Source organism: Periplaneta americana, chromosome 1 (genome assembly GCF_040183065.1).
Source record: "Periplaneta americana isolate PAMFEO1 chromosome 1, P.americana_PAMFEO1_priV1, whole genome shotgun sequence".
NCBI lineage: Eukaryota > Metazoa > Arthropoda > Insecta > Blattodea > Blattidae > Periplaneta > Periplaneta americana.
Genome location: NC_091117.1, coordinates 185809803 through 185831236, shown reverse-complemented (window position 1 = coordinate 185831236; position 21434 = coordinate 185809803). Strand labels below are relative to the sequence as shown.

At 35.5% G+C, this 21434-nt stretch overlaps 1 protein-coding gene across 1 annotated transcript in view; it reads left to right on the top strand.

The window, feature by feature from the left end:
• The first annotated feature begins 4693 nt into the window (after nucleotides 1-4693).
• The window catches only part of LOC138709454 (uncharacterized), a 37503-nt gene continuing 20762 nt past the window's right edge, over nucleotides 4694-21434 (top strand). The window contains exons 1-5 of the mRNA XM_069840231.1: nucleotides 4694-4868; nucleotides 6508-6640; nucleotides 11172-11308; nucleotides 16315-16444; nucleotides 20887-21061. Of these exons, the coding sequence (XP_069696332.1) occupies nucleotides 4775-4868; nucleotides 6508-6640; nucleotides 11172-11308; nucleotides 16315-16444; nucleotides 20887-21061 (669 nt within the window). The 5' untranslated portion in view covers nucleotides 4694-4774. The remainder of the gene's footprint in view (nucleotides 4869-6507; nucleotides 6641-11171; nucleotides 11309-16314; nucleotides 16445-20886; nucleotides 21062-21434) is intronic.

Below are 21434 nucleotides of genomic sequence, written 5' to 3'. Positions count from 1 at the left end.
ACAGCACACCAGTGCTCTGTGTGAGTCTAGTATACTATTATAACGTCTTTGTTCCATGCAACTTCCAGCCCCGGTACCATTTCAGACTTAGAATATCTGCCACAGAACTACTGAGTAGATGAAGACCTCCTAAAACTATGACTCTTGTAACTTTTTGGATGAGGTGTTTCCATATACTTGGCTATTACACTCAGAAGTGTGCTTAATTCCACCTACTTGAATGCTGTATCTTCCATTTCTGTACTAAAGAGGAGATTGTTGATGTCCTACAAGTACATTATTGTCGAAGTGATATGTACTTTCTGCAAATTTCTACGGAGTTCAAGCTAATTTCTTTCTTATTTGGAATTGTGAATGTGCGTTCAGTGCATCTTTTTGAGTCTGGCATTTTCACTACAAAATAAGATCTTTTATCTTCTGCATCATCATTTCTTATCTTCAAAAGTTAATCTTGGCGACAAGCTTCTGCTAAACCAATTAGCAAAACAACTTTCATCATAAGAACTGTGTTATCAACAGTAATCTCACTAGAGGTTTTGATTTATCTAAAGAAAATCAAAACTCGAGTGGGATTTAATTGACTATTACACGATTAGAAGAAAGTAGGCTATATAAAGATTAGAAGTAACAAAGTGTACAATAAAATATTAATTGGCTTACGAAAATACAACTGTTTAAAAATGTATTATTGTACCATCTCAACATTACGCTAGATGGCAGTAGTGTTTTATGATGATGTTTTCTTGTTACCAGTATCAGTTGTGCCAACTATGGAATCATCATTGAACTCTGTGGCCTGTTACTAGTCAAGAGGGCTTTGTTGATTCAGTTTCATTTTTATTAAGACAGTTGCATTCCACTTCAATTATCCGAATCCCAGTAATCAACGTCACTTGATAGATGATTTTCAATAAATCTTAATATTAAACAATCTCTCATACCCGACTATCCATAATATCATATAACAGAAGCTATAACATAACCTAACTAATATACACAAGAGTTAGAAAAGTTTTATTTAACGACGATGACATAAAAAAATAAACATGAATAATTTTAAAAGTAATAATTATTGAATGTACAATTTTCAAACTTGAATGTGGTTGGTGGTTCAATTGATGTTATATTGGACGTGTGCATAATAGAAGTGGAATTCGTTGATTTAGGCCTACATAGTGTATTCAACTTATTCAGGATTTCCGAATGAATAATTTTAAAAGGAATAATTATTGAATGTACAATTTTAAAATTTGAATGTGGTTGGTGGTTCAATTGATGTTATATTGGACGTGTGCGTAATAGAAGTGGAACTCGTTGATTTAGGCCTATATAGTGTATTCAACTTATTCAGGATTTCCGAATGGTGCTCTTCATTTATTTGTAAATCGGATTTCAGAAGATGCATAGGTATGATCAGTGATTTTGATTAATTCTTGTTCCTGAATGCCAATGCGAGTCATATTTGAAACTGCTGTGCATCGACTGGAGTGGTTTGTAATTATATATATATATATATATATATATATAGGCCTATATATTTTTTTTGACGTCCAGACCAGCGCAGTTTCAAATGTTGGCAAACAAAGAAACAAATGCTAGGGACGCGATAAAATTAAACAAATGCTAGGGACGCGATAAAATTGTGCGATAAGCAGCCATGATTGGTTGAAATCAACGAGTTAGAAAGAGAAAGATATAGAGTGATCATTGCGCCGCCATGTTTGAAGAAAATTGAACGACCGTCGGTAATGAACTTATGCGCCCAAAACAAAGTGGGCGTGGTGATAACTGACATTAGAATCGTCAGCTGTCTTAATTTCTTTTGCATAAATCAGTTAAACTAAAGTGGAAAAACCTAGTATTTCGTCAAATACGTGCTAGGAACTTAATCTAAACTTATGTACGCTAAATTTAAAACACTTGAGCTATTCCTAGAAGGAATGCTTAAAAGAATAACATAAGCAAAATTGTCATGTACAGTAGTATGACAAGAAGTCCTAGCAAATATACTGAAGAAAATGTTAATATTCCTAGGTTCTTTTAAATGCGACCTGCAAGATTGCCTATAAAATGAACGAGTATGATTCGGATGATTTTATTAAATTGTTATCCCAGTCTCTGCACGTTGCAAAACTATTTACTATACCATAAGTTATAGAATGAAAGTAGGCCCTATCTGTAGTAAACAACCTTTACCTCCAAGCTTCTAACGTGGGTGAAACATGACAAAACACGCTTTCAATTTTTTTTTTTTTTTGTTACAGTAAAGTATAATTATTATCGAAATGTGAACGTGAGGCTGGTCTGTCTGAGCTTTCAAGGGCTGTGGCACCACAGATAATTATTAGTGTATAATTGAGCACCCACGTACAATAATGGGGTAAGTAGTTACGAAATATATTCATACTTACCCCATTATTGCACGTGGGTGCTCAATTATGTTCTTTCATGTCCTTCCAGTCAAAATACTAACAATACGACCTACTCCAGAGTTTTGCGTTACTTTGGATGCGAGTGTCGAAATACAATTTTAATATTTGATTGCTATTACTAGGTTTGAAACGGAATTGTAGCGGTTTTATCCGTATTTAGTTTAACTTTATTACTAGTGAACCATTTACTTGATTAATCGTTTGTCTTCGAAATAGGCCTACTTCTTATAAGCTACAGCTCATCGTCTTCTTGTATAAGCAGTAACGACAGAAGGAGCAGAAATAAAGGATGCCGATGTCAAAATACAGTTTTAATATTGTATTGCTATTTGTTTTTCACTGGGTCTGAAGCGGAATTGTATTGGTTTTATCCGTATTTAGTTTAAGTACATTACCAGTGAACCATTTATTTTGTTTATGCCGGGCGTTGTTACACATTTATGCATGAAAAAAAATGCTGCTAATTAACAAAACTATGGACTTAACTTCATAAAATTTACATGAAATATGATATATCAGTTGTCTTTTTCCTTTTGACATTGCAGTTATATGCAGCACACACAACAGGCATGTTTTTTCTTCGTTTTTTTGTACTTCTTACCTCCGTTATACAACATTGTAAGCAGACGAATTTTTACAAAGGTGGGCGCTTAGCTCAGATCTGCCGTGTTTCGCGGTGGCACCGCAAAGAGCGCTGTACAGGACAACATGGCCACTCTATAGTCTTCTCTTTCTAACTCGTTGGTTGAAATACGTCCTTTCGTACCGTTTTATTGGTCAAAAGTAGTATGACGTAGTAAGAGTGTAATAGTCAGTAAAAATTTGCTTACCCCCTGCCTCGTAAAAGTATTTGCCTTTTAAGATGTATATCCTTCCGACTTTCTTTTGAGAAATTTTTTTATACATCTTGATGGACAATGGTACACAGACTACTCAACATACCAATGAAGCAACATGATTACAAAGAAGAGCTAAACACAATCAAATACATAGCACAAGAATACGGATACAACCTCAACATAATAGACAACATAACACCAAAGACAAAACATAATCACAAAAAACATAAGAATACAACACAAACACAAGAACACAAAAAATACATCACACTAACATACAAAAACAAAAACACACATAAGATTGCTACCTCATTCAAGAAATTAAATTACAACAACGCATACAGGACAAATAATACTCCACAAAAACCTCTCAACGCACAAACAACACAAACAAACAAATACAACCACACAGGCGTATACAAATTCAAATGTAACACCTGCAACAACTTCTACATAGAACAGACAGGCAGATCATTTCAAACACGGTACAAAGAATACATCACAGCCATAACAAAATTACAAAACACTTCCACATATGCAGAACACATCACAAATGCTAACTATACCTACAGAGGCATCGACACAGACATAGAAATTCTGTACATTCAACCAAAAAGCCAGAAACTAAACACACTAGAACAATACGAAATATACAGACACTCAAAAACACATCCAAATGAAATTCTCAACACACTCTTTGCTGCTCCAATGCCGCGCGGTTTAGAGAGTGGAGAAGTTTCAGCAATGCCGTGTCGTAACTTGACACCTCACAAAATATGACTCTGACAGTGCAAATTGATTTTTGTATATTATTATTATTATTATTATTATTATTATTATTATTATTATTATTATTATTATTTATGAGATTAATTTATTTTAACTTATAACTCGTGTTTGAGCCCACACAATGTTTTCCAAAAGTTGGCGCCACTGTAAATAACTATTCTTACATTTGTAAAATTAAGTTACTGTATTTATTTTTTCTTTTTGCAAATATGCACTTCACTATGCAAGATTGATTTGTAAATTGTACATACTGTAATTGTGTGGTATGTAGGCTTATACTCTGATGAAAAGGCCTACCATCTTGCATACAGCTTTCGCGATTGCACTGCTAATACGAGTATTATTAATACAATTTTTTCTTTTATTAAATCTTGATGAGTGTTAACTATTGTAAGTTTTCATACTTTCATTGTTTTTCTCCTGAGGACAAAATAAGTTTGGGGCTTTTTGTCGCATGTCTCACATACTTATTAAAGCCTTAAGTATACAGTAAATAACGAAAGTATATAGTCTATATTTAGTACCGGTATTTTTACAACTATTGTTCTTAGCTACTTTTAAATATGGATCATCTTTCTTTTGCAAACCTCACTGTGTGAAAAGGCACTTTTCGCAAGTGAAAGATTCAGTTCTAGTACAGTACATGAGTTTGGAGCAACACCCATATTAAGTTATGTCTGGGAAGTCTCACATCTGTTAACAATTGTTGCAGATATGGGAAAATCGAAATTAACTCCTACGAATACTGTGAAATCCGAAACTAAAGGAAAGACGAACGAGAAGAATCAAGGAAAGCATTTGGACAAGAGTAAGCATAATTTGGTAAACAAGTGGCCCAAGAGTCAACTCTCTGGCTTGTGGGAGGCATATGTTTCATAAAGACAGTTTCAAGATATTCGTCTTAAACTGTTCATAATAAAATTTTCTATTCCTTAAGGGTATATGTACGTGAACGACCACAAATATTATCAGAAAATGCAGGCTCTAAATTTCTAAAATTTTATAAGGAAATGAACTCACAATCGGACAAAACTTACAAGGTACCACAACAAGACTTATTAGAACTTAAATATCTGATAAAAGTATAAAAACAGTTACTAATAATATTTTTTACAATTCACTTTTTACTTTAAATTAAATTTTCCAAAATTTGAAAATTTTCACACATACTATTTCATAACTCCACAACCATTAGACATAGAATGATGAAATTTTGTACACTGATTTAACATGCATTTATGTAAAAGGTAGACTAAAATAATGCCCATTTTTTGAATGTAGAAAAATTAGGTCACAAAATATTATGTAAATTTTAATATATTTTATATAGAAGAAACAAAAAATTAATTATATTAAAGTAAACAACCCTACATGTTTAAGAGTAGTCTACTTTCTAGAAATAAGTGTTTATTACATGCAGGAAAAATATTAAAGATGTCAGAAAGACCATAACAATGTAATGGTTACCAAATGATGTAAGTGCAGAATTCTTTTTTTTTTTTTTTTCATACTTAGATAAAACTGGTTTGAAAAATATTTTAATAATCTTTTTTATGATTTCATGAGATATTTAAGTTCTAATAAGTCTTGTTGCGGTACCTTGAAATTTTTTTCCAATTGAGAGTTCATTTTCTTATAAAATTTTAGAAATTTAGAGCCTGCATTTTCTGATAATATTTGTAGTCGTTCACGTACATATACCCTTAACAGTAGGTGCAGCCGACTCAAGTTTGTTTCATATTTTAGCAAAAATGACCAAATCCCTAGTACAAAAATTTCCGCGCAGATATTCTGCGTCATCATATGATGAAATATCATATGTACTTTGGTACATCATAATAATATATGATATGCGAAAAATAATCACTTAGTGATTTAAGACGGCGCTTATTCCGTCGGATCCCGGCCACTTAGTCACTCATAATGAGTGCACCTCTGCACATGTGTGGACATTGTGCCACTGTCATACATATATGACGCAGTGTATGAGTGTAAGCCACTAGAGGGAACCCAAGAGGTGGAACTTAAACTGAGAGGATTGAATCCGACATTGGGATGGGAATCCGGTGTGGCTTAGTGGATAGAGCGTCAGCACGTAAAGCTGAAAACCTGGGTTCAAATACCGGTGCCGGAGAGAATTTTTCTCCGTTCCACTCACCTTTCATGATATGATAACGCAGAATATCTGCACAGAAATATCATATGTACTTCGGTACATCATAGTATATAAAATGCAGGTTTCTCAAAACTTCAAATTTTAAGTTGTTTCCCCTTTTGAACTGGCCCATCGAAATTTAATGTGTTAGAGATGTGTACTATCTACTTCTCGAAAAATTTTCGTCAATAAAGAACCAATTAATGAGCACAAGGAGTTCTACAAAGAGCAACTGTTGCCTCCGATTCATATGTGTGTCCACATTCACAATGTGTTTCCTTTTAATTACCAGATAAGCCAGCAGTCCAGTACCTCTTATCTGATCCCAAGTTCATCGATCTGGGCTGGACCATGGTATCTGGCGAGAAACCAGGGAAAAGAATAATCACATATGCAACGAGACCCTCCAGACCTGTAAGCATTTGGTGAGTGTCACAATTTTTATTGAAGTTTCATTATTGCAAGAAAAAGAATTTGTTCAATATCGACGAAAGCCAGAAGTACACTAGGATTTCACTCAGAAAGAAAAGAAAACACTGCTGTCAGTAGAGCTCGGATGTTTAGGCATTTTGGCTAAAATAGGCAGGCATATAGGCACTAAAATAGTAAAAATAAACAGTGAAATAGGCATTTATTATTCATGGAAACAGACAAAAAATAGACAAATACTTAATAAACTATCCCATAAGGTACTCACTTTCCTTGGTTACATGTCACAAGAAGATGTTTTTTTAAGTTGTCAACTGTCATAGTGAGCTGCCTGTCAGAGAGAACGCTTTTCATGGTGGAAAAAGATTTTTCTACTTCTACTGAAGTCATTGGAGCAAACTTAAAACAACTTATTTCAGAAGGACTGTCTCTACTTTCTTTCAGAGATCGGAAAAAAACCGACTGTATATTGTCTCAAAAAGAGGAGTGTGAGAAGGATTAGAGACTTCAAAGTACGCGTGACTTGTGCGTGCAAGCAACAACAGTAATGGGACCTGAAGACTAGCTTTTAATACTTTCCTCATCCCCTTTCTTTCGCTGGTAAACCCCGTAGTGACCTGAGCACTGAGGGTTATACTGTTCAAACACCTTTGTTAAGTGACATAAAAGATGAACCCCGCTTGGGCTGATTACCTGGTTGGGTTTTTTCCGAGGTTTTCTCCAACCGTAATGTGAATGCAAGGTAATTTTATTTATGGCGAATCCTCGGCCTCATCTCACCAAATATCATCTCGTTATCACCTCTCTCATCAACGCTAAATAACCTAGTAGTTGATACAGCGTCGTTAAATAACCAACTAAAATAAAATAAATAAAAGATGGAATCGGTAGGGGAGAAAAGTTTACGACTTCTTGGAAACATATGTATTGCTGGCGAATAAGATTCTCAGCAAATATTTGTGTGAGGTGAATGTATATTTTTAATTTGTACAACCATTCTTTTTTTGTTTCTTGATATAATTTACGTGCGGTTTATTTTAAATGCATTAAAAGTAAAGAAACTGTACAATAACGACGTAAAAAGGGTAAAAAAAGGCATTTAACCTTAAAATAGGTAACAGGAGCTAAAATAGGCAAAAAAGGCAAAATAAAAATTGGGCCTATCGTCCCCAAATGTGTGGAAACGTGTTTATCTCTAATAGGTCTTTCATACATGCACTCAGTTTATAAAAGGCATTTTGCCTAACATCCGGGCTCTAGTTATCAGTTTGTTAGTGAAACAAATGATTTGTCCTCAACCTTGTGAGTACCGTACTGTTCATGTCAGCATTTAATTTTGACTTCTTTATTTGTTAAAATATTATTGAGGTAGCTTTCATAAAATTTACAATTACGGTACTATCATTGCCATCGTCAATGTACAGAGCATTAGGTGTAAGATGCGGCATGATAATGTATATCACTCAGGATATTTATAAATACCGTACTTGAAATCAAAAATACACACTAATATCCATTGGATTTAAAGCACCCACTTACATTACTTTCAAAATTTTCAAGCCAAATTTCACCAAAGAAAGCTTTTAATAGAAAAATTAACATCTTTTGTGGACCTCTGAAAAAAAAACAACTAAGTAAGAGACTAGTAAAGTGCTTAGTGTGGAGTGTAGTATTACATGAAGCAGAAACATGGATATAATAACGAAGTGAAGAGAAGCGACTACAAGCATTTGAAATATAGATATGGAGAAGAATGGAGCATGTGAAATGGACAAAATAAGAAATGACGCTGTACTAGAATGAGTGGATGAAGAAAGAATAATGCCAAAACTGATCAGGAAGAGAAAAATACATAGTCTGAGTCACTGGCTAAGAAGAAGGGATGCACTGGAAGGAATGGTGAAAGGGAGAAAAGTTCGAGGCAGAAAAGAGGGAAGATTGGAGAATGCTGGATTTGCAGTGAAAGACCTGCCCTTGGGCAGAAAAATATGAATAAATGAAAGCTTACATGTACCCACGTGTGTGTGTGTATGTATGTATGTATGTATGTATGTATGTATGTATGTATGTATGCCACCAGTGTAGCTTAGTTGGCTAAGGTGCTTGCCTGTCGATCAGGAGTTGTATTCGGATGCGGGTTCGATTCCCGCTTGGGCTGATTTCCTGGTTGGGTTTTTTCCGAGGTTTTCCCCAACCGTAAAGAAAATGTCATGTAATCTATGGCGAATCCTCGGCCTCATCTCGCCAAATATCATCTCGCTATCATCAATTCCTCGACGCTAAATAACCTCGTAGTTGTTACAGTGTCGTTAAATAACCAAGTAAAAAAAATGTATGTATGTAGATAGGTAGGTGTAAGTGGCAGCCTGTGAATGCAGAAATAGAGTATTGGACTATTTTATAGAAAAGAATGGATATTTTTTATTAATAATTGAGGACCGTTTTCACAAAACTCAACAAACGCCACTTTAAAAATTTTACAGGAAAAGTTTTTTTTATTTTATTCTCAGACCTTTGATGCTATGATTCTGAAAAAAATTGGACATTGTTCCTCTTTCAGAGATGCATTAATTGATATGAAGTGGAACTATTATTGTTATCTTAATTATTTGGAAAAAATATGACAAAAGTTAAGAATTTCACAAAACTCAACATATCCACTTTTTCAAATGCACATACCTTAAAATGTTTAATTATTTTTCATTCGCAGCTGTAAAATCCTCATCAAAATCATTAATACGTATTTTAAAATAGTGCTTAAGTACTCCTGAATTAAAAAACAGTTAATTGAACAGACTGAAACCTAATTTCAAGCTTTCCCCCCCCCCCCCCCCCAAAATTTGTTATTGACTTACAAGAACTCTTTATTTGCACGAATTAAATTGTTTCTATTTGTGCAATACATTACACAGGTCACTGAAGATCAAAATCGTGCAGAATAATCTCAGTGCAATGGTTCATCATAATCTATTCTATTGTCAGAATCTTTGGCATATCCCTTTAAAACTTTACCATAAAATACCTTGCTTCCCCTCTCCGAAATACCATTATGGAAGTAACTCATTAACTTCCTCATATCATTAGCTTTGTTTTTGCTGACATGGTTCACCAGTGAAAGGTCAGATGATTTAGATATTACAGAAGAACTTGTATTTCTTGGTTTAAACACTTGAACTTGTACTGGTGCAGAAAAATTTGTGTTTTGTAAATAACACTTTACACGATTCTTATAAGTTCTTTGGTACGTAAGTACTCTCATCTCAGATAATTTAAATGGTAATTTTACTTTTACACTACTTTTTGTCATCGATTTTAAATCACAAGTATGCCAGCCTTTGCACAAAAGTTTTACGTCCCCAAACATTGCCATAATTTCATAATAATCTGATTCCAATATGATGTATTCATGTGTTCTCAGCTCTTTCTCTATCAATCGAAACACATGGTCCGGGGGCATATAGCTATGGTCACAGATAGGAAAGAAATGTTTAATTTCTTTAAAAACTTCAGAACTTTCCAGATAACCAACAAGCATACCAATCAGTATGCAATTTTTATTCTGAGACCCACAAGAATCTGAAAACAATCTCTAAGAGTTAATTTCAGGATTTTTCTGTGAGTAAACATTTGTTCTAAATTACCTATGTCATCCTTCAATGTCGTAATAACACACCTGTCACTTTTCTGAACGTAGCAGCACATAGGCCTACTGGGAAACCTTCTCCATTTTCACCTCTTACGAAATATGAAATAGACACAAATCTTTCTAGCTTTTTGAAGTCCTTCTATGCCGTTTAGGTAGATCAACTTTCATATGTCTTAGCAAAAAATTATCCTGTTCAACTTTTGTGCTACTTCTGTATAAATTGTCTCGAAAATTAAATAGATCATTTAAGCAGAAGGAACCTGCAGCACGTTTTCTTTTTCAATGTTCTCAATGATTACAGTCTAGTTTGGATGTATGTCATTATTTTTAGGCGCAACTATACATTTCTTACTCTTATATTAACGAACTCTGCTTCTACTCTTCCTGCCCCTTTCAGTAGCTTGAACGGATTTAGAATATTCAGGGTTCTTATCCAATTTTCATCAGCATTCATAAAACACATGCACATACAACAGCGGCCAAATTTATACTGAATTAACGCAGGAAACAACAAAATATTATATAATATTTGAGCTCCGAAATGTGTCACTGTTGTGAAAATGCAAATATATTACATTATTGTAAAATATTGTAGCTTGTGAAACAGGATAGAAGTGTGAAATGTTGAGTTAGAGGATATGTTGAGTTTTGTGAAAATTTAAGAACTGGAGATGTTGAGTTTTGTGAAAACTCTCTACATTGAGGCACTCTTTTCAATGGAAAATGTTGAGTTTTGTGATATTATGAGCACTGCATCATTTTCCTCTCATTACAATTGACCAGAATCCGTTAAAACCCGCATTTCGAAAAAAATGGCGTTTGTTGAGTTTTGTTAAAACGGTCCTCAATTAAGGACTAATTATAAACTTTTTTATGTACAGGACACCTTCACGTGAGGAATCTGAGGTTAGATTTTACGAAAATGGAAAAAAGTTCACAGAGTTCCTACAGAACGGAAATGCAAATGTTTACTATCCAAACGGACGACTGGCTATTACCTACAGGAAGAGAGAGGATGGTGAGTATGTGGCCAACATAAGACCTGCAACTGAAAATAAGTGTAAACACACTGTACTGATATGACTGCTGTTATGAGGGACTGACGTCATAAATAACAGGATTGTCATCTCATGAAAAACTTTCATTTTCGGACATATGTTCATTTGACCTTTTTTGTTCCAGTGATGTATACTGGTTTAAGGGTCTGGGCTACCACTGACCCTATTATTACACAAAATATATTTTTAAAACCCTATAATAAAATTTCTTACCTATTTATATGTGAATTCCAGACGTCTTGATTGGGACGAAAATCTTTGATGACTTCGTCATTGAAATTACAGTTGGGCCGCTTGCGAAGTTTCTGTAGAAATGACTTTTCAATTGACATCAGTGCCAAGCTGGATAAACGTTCTTGTGTATGAGTTGATCTACAGTAGGATTTTATTCTCTTCAACGCAGAAAATGTTCTTTCTACCGATGCTGACGTAGCTGGTATTGTCACAATTAATGTTGCCAATTTAAGGACTTCAGGAATAACTTGGTTCAGCTGGTTTTCATATATGGCAGATAATATTTCATGGATAGGTTTGTTCGAAAAATCAAAGACTTCTGCTGAATATATTACACTTAATTCATTTTTCAAACGTACTTGATCAAAGTGACTGTTATAGGACTGAAATAATTTGTGTAGTGCCTCATTCGGGAAGTTTTCTCTATAAGCAGAACATTTTTGAGAATCTAGAAGATGTGTGAACTGAAGCTTTCCATAATCAGAAAATCTGTCAGTAATTTCCATGTGCATACGATCTAGTATGCTGTAGTACAGCTGCCTGTATTTCAATTCATCATCTCCTTTTCTTCGCTTTAATGGTGGTTCCATTGTATTGGCTGAAGAATTTTCATTTTCCATATTACTCCATATGGACGGAAACCCACTACGTCTGAACTCGGATATAGTATGTTTTAACTTTGATACCTCTTGCAAGCAGTATGCTATGTCTAGACTTTTTGTCTGAAGAATATTGTAGAGCACATCTGTATGTGCGAACACTCTAGCATAGACTTCAAGAAGAAATATATTCTGAAACTGTGTGAAAAAATACAAATATCCTTGAGCCTGCACAATTACATCATCATCCCAGTTTTCTTCAGAGTCATTACAAATGATATTTTCAAAGAAAGCAGTCAGTTGTTCTCTGTATTCCTTTACTGTATTTACAAGCCGAGATGTAAAATTCCATCTAGTTGGTGCTACTTTTGGGAGTTTCTTTTTCATAAATTCCTTGAGTTTTTCTGATCTTTTAGGAGATGATGAGAAAAATGCAGCTAAACCCGACAGTGTTTTGAAAAAAATGCGGCATTCTGGAATGGATAAAGTAGTTTGTTGCAAAACTAAATTGAGAACATGGCTGTAACAATGGACAAATAGTGCTTGAGGATACTTTTCTTGAACTTTTGTTTTTAAGCCATTAATATTTCCCGCCATAACTGAAGCACCATCGTATGTCTGTGCAATTAACTTATTGCCGACATTGTATTCTGCTATAACACTTTCCACATGCTGAAACAAAGCAGCAGCAGTTTTGCCCGAACTGACATTTGTGAATCCTATAAACCGTTCTTGAACATTGGCAGTACTGTCGACGTATCTTAAAACAGTGGACAATTGACTCTGATTAGAGCAGTAACTTGTTTCATCAACAACAATGGCCACAAAAGGTGCTTCTTCTATTTCAGATTTTATGTTCTTTATCATAACCCCACTTATAGCAAATATTAAGTCATTCTGAATTGCGGGAGAAGTACCACGGAATACTGTTGAACTCTCAAGATGATTGGCCAGTAAATGGTCAAATTCACTTAAGGAACTTAAATATTCAATATAATTTCCTCTATTGTCTGATTCCACACTCTCATTATGACCCCAAAAAGCCAATTCTTGTTTTCCTAGAAAGCAGACTGCGTTAATAAGACGCAATAAAATCTCCCGATTTTTTTTCACAAGAGCATTGTGTTGGTTGATGTGTAGAGCTTTTTGCTTATCTAGCTGTAAATCAATTCTTGTCTTCCCAAAGTTTGCAAAGTTCATGCTACTATAAATATGAGCTTTTGATTTGTCGTTGTTTTAGGACTGCCGTTCGAAGGGAGTTCATATTAGAAAACCCCTCTTTTGACCACACATTAGTTTCGCGGCTAAATAACAAACATGGCCAGCAAAATAGTTTAGACAGTTTAAACTACCACACAACCAATTCCACTTACCATATGATGTTGAAGTGAAATGGCGTGTGTACTCACGCTGTTTTTCTTTTACGTCCATGGACAAATTTAACTCAGGAGTTGGTCTTTCCATTTTCACAATTTCAACTTTCTCGTTGTATGTACGACGGTTAAAAGGCACTTTTAATAAACCTTCTATTACACAGTCATTTTCAACACAAACCTCTCCAGAAAGTTGTTCTGCCATATTTTTCACAATATCACTTAATTGGGAAATTAAAAACTTAATAATTCACAATTAATATAACTCTAAGACACTCGAACAAATCACAAATTTAAAATACTGCACTGCAAGAACACAATCACATTAATGAGCTAGCGTACTAAGCATATTGTTGCTTCGCGCCTTCCAAGAAACCGATCACGAGAGCGGCAACTCACCCGCCTACACTACACGATAGAAACTGAAGGGAGCGGGGGGACGGGGAGTTGTGCGACGCGAGCAGAACGGTCACAGGCTACCCTTCGTAGCAGCGGTTTCTCCAGCGATGCCACCTTGACAACTTGTTTCTTTTCGAGAGCAGAGAGCGCATATAAATCTAACAATTACTTTAATTTTAATTACTGTGGTAAAACTAATACGGTAATACAAAATTATTACATTATGTTATATTATAAACTTTTTCTTTTGTAATTTGGTAGCCCCGGTAGTCCGCAAAATACGCCCCTGTTTTGTTCCTTCTCCTGTTAATAATCACCTCCTGAAGTTTGCGCCCACATTTTAAATTCACTCTGTATAGGGTGAATAGAGTAACATTACTACCTTGATATCAATCCGATTTATGACTGCTGGTATTTATGTGCTATTTCCAGAAAATAGATGATAGACAAGGGCACATAAATTTAGAGTACCAGTCACAGATGCCAACTACACCGGGGCAAGACGACGAGTATAATGTAACACTTTCGCAGTGTACCAGAGGCATTAGATTCCATTCCTGTCTCTTAGCTGCAGTGCAAAATCTTAAGATATTGTTGCAAGTGTTAATTTATAATTTTAGAATTTATACGTATTAACTCTTAGTGAAACAACTTATTTAAGTATGTCCCATGTGTTCTCAATAACTTTTGTCACTATGCCAATTTTTACTTAATATTAACATACCTAATGCAATAAATCGAAGCAACTTTTCAGTCTAGGGATCTTTAAACAGTTTAAGGGTCCATTATTAATGTGATGTAACAGTACCTTTCATAATGTTTAAATTAAATGCTGAAGCGTCTCTTGGCAGGAAACTTGCTGCGATTTATGAAAGAGTCTAAACACATCATAGGGTTGGGTTTCTGTCAATACTAATTTGATGACGACTAAAATTTTCTGATCAATTAATTTTTTATTGTGAATAATGTAATGGCGTTAGCTATTATGTTACTGCCCCCCCCTCCCCAGGGAATTTAGGAAACTGTGATACCAGTATCTAAAGAGAAGTTTATTTTTACCAAAAAATTATTTTTAATGGAACAATATCTATATTCCTGGAAAAAAAATATACTTGATAAGATATGTACAATGACCTTTGAATTGAAAATGAACTCATCCAAAACAGGTGGTAAGGTCCTTGGCTGAGGAAGGTGGTGATGAAGGATTGCCCTCTTGAATTTCATGATTGGACTCCTGAGTAGGAACAATAAGAAAATAATAATCTAACAGGAAACCAGGTTTTAGTCTACGAATTGTCATAGTTTGTTGGCTATTAAGTGTTTATGCCATAAAGTATTCACCAGATCGTGAAATCACTTTAAATGGTCCACCATAAATTGGCTGTAAAGATTTGAGAACTGCATCATGCCGAATGAAAACATAGGAAGAATGCAAAAGCTCAGAATGGATAAATGGTTGCTTTGCTGAATGATACACAGCAATTACTGCATCATAGAATGGAAGCTTTTACTACATTGAATGGTCATCATATAGGAAATTGTGATCAAGGCGAATTCTGTGTATTGATTAAATGTGTTTTTGTTTTGTTAAAGGAATGACATTGTTTAACCACTATTCTGGTTATTCTATCAATTTCAGCTAGGCACCTTTCAAAACACATTAATTAAAAAGTACTAAAAATGCTATTTTTTCTTCTTGGAGCTGTAGATTTTATTATCTCCCTCATCATTTTTCACTTATGGTTCATCATGTGCATTTTAGCTAATGATAAGTTATCAGTAGTTAGGTACAGTATACCGGTACCTGAAAAGCAAAGTTTTAATGATATCTCCATAAATAATTAAGTATTTTCATTACAAACAGGCACAAACTGCAAATGGCATTGCATTTTTATCCAGTCCAACTTTTCCTCACACATATAAAATATTATTCCATTTAAGAAATAAAACTTTGTGATGAAAACACAGTGTTCCATAATTCTCAAACCCTGTGTAAGATAAATTTGTGAGTCCCATTCTACCCTTTAATATTTTGGAAGGAGTACGTAAATACCAGCATTCGTTTAGGAGATATTCAAGATGATAATGTTATGCACCTCATCTTGCATAAATGAATAAATTGGATTGATATCAATTATCTTTAAAACAAGTACGAACAGTCTCTGTCACCTCATCCTGCATAAATGAATAAATCAGATTGATATCAATCATCTTTTAAACAAGTATGAACAGTCTCTGCCAGATGAACCAGCAACTGAATGGCTAGTGTTTCAATTTAAAGAATTGCATATTTTAAAACCGTCATTTTCTTACAATAAAAATTAAATTTCAAGAGTTCTCAGACTTTCTTTCACATTTTAGGCTACATTGTGGAAGTGACGCAGCCAGGTGGAAGAGACGAGGGAACAGGCATTCCTAGAAAGCCTTCACTGGCTGGCTTGTTTGATTCTATGGGCAATGGAGTACTTTATGATTATTCTGGAAATATTCGGTAAATTCATAATGTAGGCTTACTAAATTGATATTATTAAATAAGTTGTGTCAATTATCTCAAAATCTATGAGAACCTTTTATGCATCTGTAGTTCACCATATGAACTGTGATGTCGTTCTGTGTGGTACAATGATTGCCATGCCGGCGCTCTAATTTCCGGCAGCCAATCACGTTGCAGGTCGGCTACATTTAAATGTGTGCGTCTTGTGATTCGCTGATGAAGACGATGTTCATTTCTTAAGGCTCGATAAATACTTAATATAATCGCCTGCCATTTTGGCTCTTTCGTTGGCGTTCGCAGAAAGCACACGAAGTCGTTATTTGCCGCTCAATTATTTGCTGAATTACAGTGTGTTTGATTTATTATCATAGAGCTACGACATGGTAATGTTTAACGGTGTGGCGAATAGATTCCTCGTATGGTAGCTCAGCAACGAAAGAACAAAAATGGCGAACGATACTACCTACCTAGACTTTATAGAGCCTACATTTCCTAAGACGTAAGCAAAGAGGAGGAGTCACGCCGGGAATAACAGCATCGCGACTATAGTTGTTGAATTGAAGGTATGCGAATTCAAATCTGGCCAAGAACGATAGAATACTTAGTATGAAAAAGTAAATGATGCTGTTGGTCCGGTGCTGTAGACAGATGTCATGTGAAAGAACTCTGATCCTGACAGATAGGCCTACATATAAAAAATTTGTTGGATAATTCTCACACAAGTTGAATTTCGATGATGAATAGTTTGTGCAATTGAAAACACAATGATGTAAACTATCGGTACTATGTCACTGCTGCTGCTAAAAGGGGAATTATCACAATAACAATACCACTTTGTTTTTCTATTGAACTGTGAATATGACAAGAAAAATGTTTTGATAATGGCAACAAAAGTGCAAGCCCTCGATGAAACTTACTCAACTCCATATAAGACCACGACTCATAGGGGTAGGATGCCAATTTTCTGCTCTGATAAACGATAATGCAGTCATTTAGCCAAAAATGTGACTTGTTTTTGCTGTTATCGTTGTCAACACTATCGTGGTCATCGTCATCATCATCATCATCATCATCATCAAGATAACAAGATTAATCTTTTCTGCTGGTAGAAAATACTTAGGCCGTGTCTCAAAGCTACATTTTCAGCTGAAGTGAACTAGATTGTTGACTAAATTGCCGGATGTGACGCTAGAAGTTATGATCCAAAGCTACATAGTGCATAGCAATCAAGTTCGTAGTAGCTAGTAAACGAAAATGCTTGCTCGATTGTTGACTTGTTCACTAAACAAACATGGATACCTCATCAGCAATTGGGGTTATGAAATTTGAAAATGCTTTGGAAGTGAAATAATGTAAATATAATGTAGAATAACACGTTAACTTTGAACACTGACGTTGTTAGTACCTTCTGTACAATGTTTTAAACATTACTGTAATATATTAAGCCCTTATCTTTTCCACATAATTCGTAATGAAACTGCATTAGGACACTGCCTTCTTAATTCAGTGCTGCACCGTGATGTCATGGTTTTTAGAAAAATAGTCTATGAAGAAGGCCATGTTTTAAGCATACCGGTACATTTCCAAAGCTCCCTAGCATGTAGTTCACAAGTCACCTAGTTGCTAGTCACTAGTGTGTAGTATGGACTTGAGCTTTGATACACAGCCTTAGTCCTCAGATTGCGGATAGAGGAGACGTCTTCCAGATATGGAGGGTAGTTGCAAATATACTGAGGCTTGTCTCAAAGCTCAAGTCCATACTACACACTAGTGACTAGCAACTAGGTGACTGTAAACTACACACTAGGGAGCTTTGGAAATGTATGCTTGAAACATGGCCTTCTTCATAGACTATTTTTCTAAAAACCATGACATCACGGTGCAGCACTGAATTAAGAAGGCAGTGTCCTAATGCAGTTTCATTACGAGTTATGTGGAAAAGATGAGGGCTTAATATATATTACAATAATGTTTAAAACATTGTACAGAAGGTACTAACAATGCCAGTGTTCAAAGTTAACATGTTATTCTACATTATATTTACATTATTTCACTTCCAAAGTATTTTCAGATTTCATAACCCCAATTGCTGATGAGGTATCCATGTTTGTTTAGTGAACAAGTCAACAATCAAGCAAGCATTTTCGTTTACTAGCTACTACAGACTTGATTACTATGCACTATGTAGCTTTGGATCATAACTTCTGACGTCACATCCGGCTATTTAGTCAACAATCTAGTTCACTTCAGCTGAAAATGTAGCTGCCTGAATAAGCAGTCGTGGACAGCTGATAAGGTGTGGTCCTCCAGCTTGGGTTGGGTGAAGGACTAAAAATCCATCACCATAAAAAACAGCTTGTTACGAAACCCCAAAATAAGCTTTTGTCATCCAATCTGCTATAAATGGAAACAGCATTCTAACATTTAAATTTCTAAGAGCACTTACAGACATTTTGGGGTATGATAAACAACACCTCTTGATATTTTTAAGACCACAACAAATTTCCATTTTTTTTTTGTCAATTTTGCGTCTGTTCCCCCTTAAGAGAAAATATTCACCGAGGATTTATTTTTTCTTGTTCGATTTTTCCGAGGTCCCTCACCAACTGTAAAACGAATGTCGCATAATCTCATATCTAATGCTGTGACTTATTTCGCCAAGTACCTACCATTTTAATATCGTCAATTCTACCAATGCTAGATAATTGCATAATAGCATCATTAAGTAACCTATGAAAAAAAAAATTTGCTTTACATAAGTTTGAGTTTTTTCCATAATATTCAAGACATTAACGAGGATAAAGATATGAATCTCTGAAATATGACGTCATGAAATAATCGTTGACTGGCAGTATGTTTTAAAAGTGCACGTCTACAATCTGAAATGCGTCATCTCCTTACTTTTATGTCCTTCCTGATTGTTGTTATTGCATAATTTAAAGAGTTTTGAAACTAAAACTTCATCTTTTCATGAATTTTGCTTCGCCTGCTTGGATTAAATTAATTTTAGATTTTCGTACAGCATTTCATCTTTTAAAACAGTTGCTATAGAATTATCTTTCATTTGGAATTAAATATTTGCACTGTTCAAGAAAACCGTAGATGTAATTTTCACTTCGGAAAACGTATTACCAGCCTTTGTCTTTCTTGTGTTAAATTTTATATTATCTTGTTAACATGTTTCAGCTTGCTATTGGCCATCATCAGAACTGGTTGTTGCTGGTCTTGGCGCCTTTTGTTTTGTTTCCTGTGGGGGTGTGTTTGTTTAGTGTAATTACACTACACAAACACATCCCCACAGGAAACAAAACAAAAGGTGTTTTTGTTTAGTGTAATTACACTACACAAACACATCCCCACAGGAAACAAAACAAAAGGTGTTTTTGTTTAGTGTAATTACACTACACAAACACATCCCCACAGGAAACAAAACAAAAGGTGTTTTTGTTTAGTGTAATTACACTACACAAACACATCCCCACAGGAAACAAAACAAAAGGTGTTTTTGTTTAGTGTAATTACACTACACAAACACACCCCCACAGGAAACAAAATAAAAGGCGCCAAGACTAGCAACAACCAGTTCTGATGATGGCCAATAGCAGGCCGAAACATGTTAACAAGGTAATATAAAATTTAACACAAGAAAGACAAATAATATGTTTTCCGAAGTGATATAGTGTTAAAAGTTGTGTAATCAAGATGTGTAATGAGTAATTTTCATTGTATATGTTCAGTTCTTGGCTATTTTTTTTACCTCAATAGTGGAGTGATTACCAAATTCACTATCTGCCGAAAACAGTAGGCAATAATACCGCATATATTTTAAGCATGATATTATTCTTAAGATGTAAAAACTGGGAGCATCATGTCGTAAATTTACTGTCCCTAATGGAGAAAGAAAGCGATAGAGAGATGGAGAAAGACAAAAAGGGGTAGACGAGAGAAGGGGAAGGGGAGATAGGTGGTAAATGGGGGAAAGAGGGGGATAGAGGGAAAGAGAGGGGGATATAGGGGTAAATAGAATAGTGAGGGGAAGAAAGGGGGTTGAGGGTGGAGATAGGGGGAAAGAGGTGAAAGAGAGGAAAAAGAGAGAGAGAAGGGGTAGAGGGAGTCAGGAGAGGGAAAGAGAGGGCGAGAAGGTGGGAGGGAGAGAGGAAAAGTGGAGACAGGGAACAGAGAGGGGGGAAATAGGGGAAAGTGGGGGAGAGGGGAAGTGGAGGAGGGGAAGAGAGTCGGAGAGGGGAGAGAACTGGGGGGAGGGAGAAAGAGAATTTAAGAGCCATTTCTGGCACGTCTCAAATTTCATTCTCCTCTTTATCATCCCATCATTTGTAGCATGAATATTGACTTACAGGTCCCACAACTAAGAATGAGGTCTTTTAGAAGAGATTACAGCTCATAGAGATCTTAAAAACTGTCTTTTTAAATTGTTGCAGTGTAAACTTCACACAGAGGGAAGGTGTTTTAATGGACACACCAAACAAACGACCTGTGAGGTGGCGCTGGCAAGCCCTCAGCCACATGAATGAGTTTCAAGATGAGACTAGGGATGTGCTCACACGCAAAGAGGTTTATAGCTATTGCGAAGCCACCAACAGCGAGTCCAATAAGGTAAATTTCACCACCACCACCACCACCACCACCACCACGACGACGACCACGACCACGACCACGACCACGACCACCACCACCACCACCACCACCATCATTGTCATTATGGCATTACCATTGTTACCAGTTGCCTGCAGAAATATAGATGGTTTAATAAATGCCCTAGGTTTTCATCACATCTCTGAGAAATGAAGACTGTTTATTGACTCTTCTAAAGTTAGGTATCGAACCCGGGACCTTTGGTTTAACGTACCAACACTCTACCACTGAGCTACCCGGGAACTCTAACCGACACCGATCCAATTTTTCCCTCTATATCCACAGACCTCAAAGTGGACTGACAACCGTCAAGCAACCAACTTCGAGTGCACAC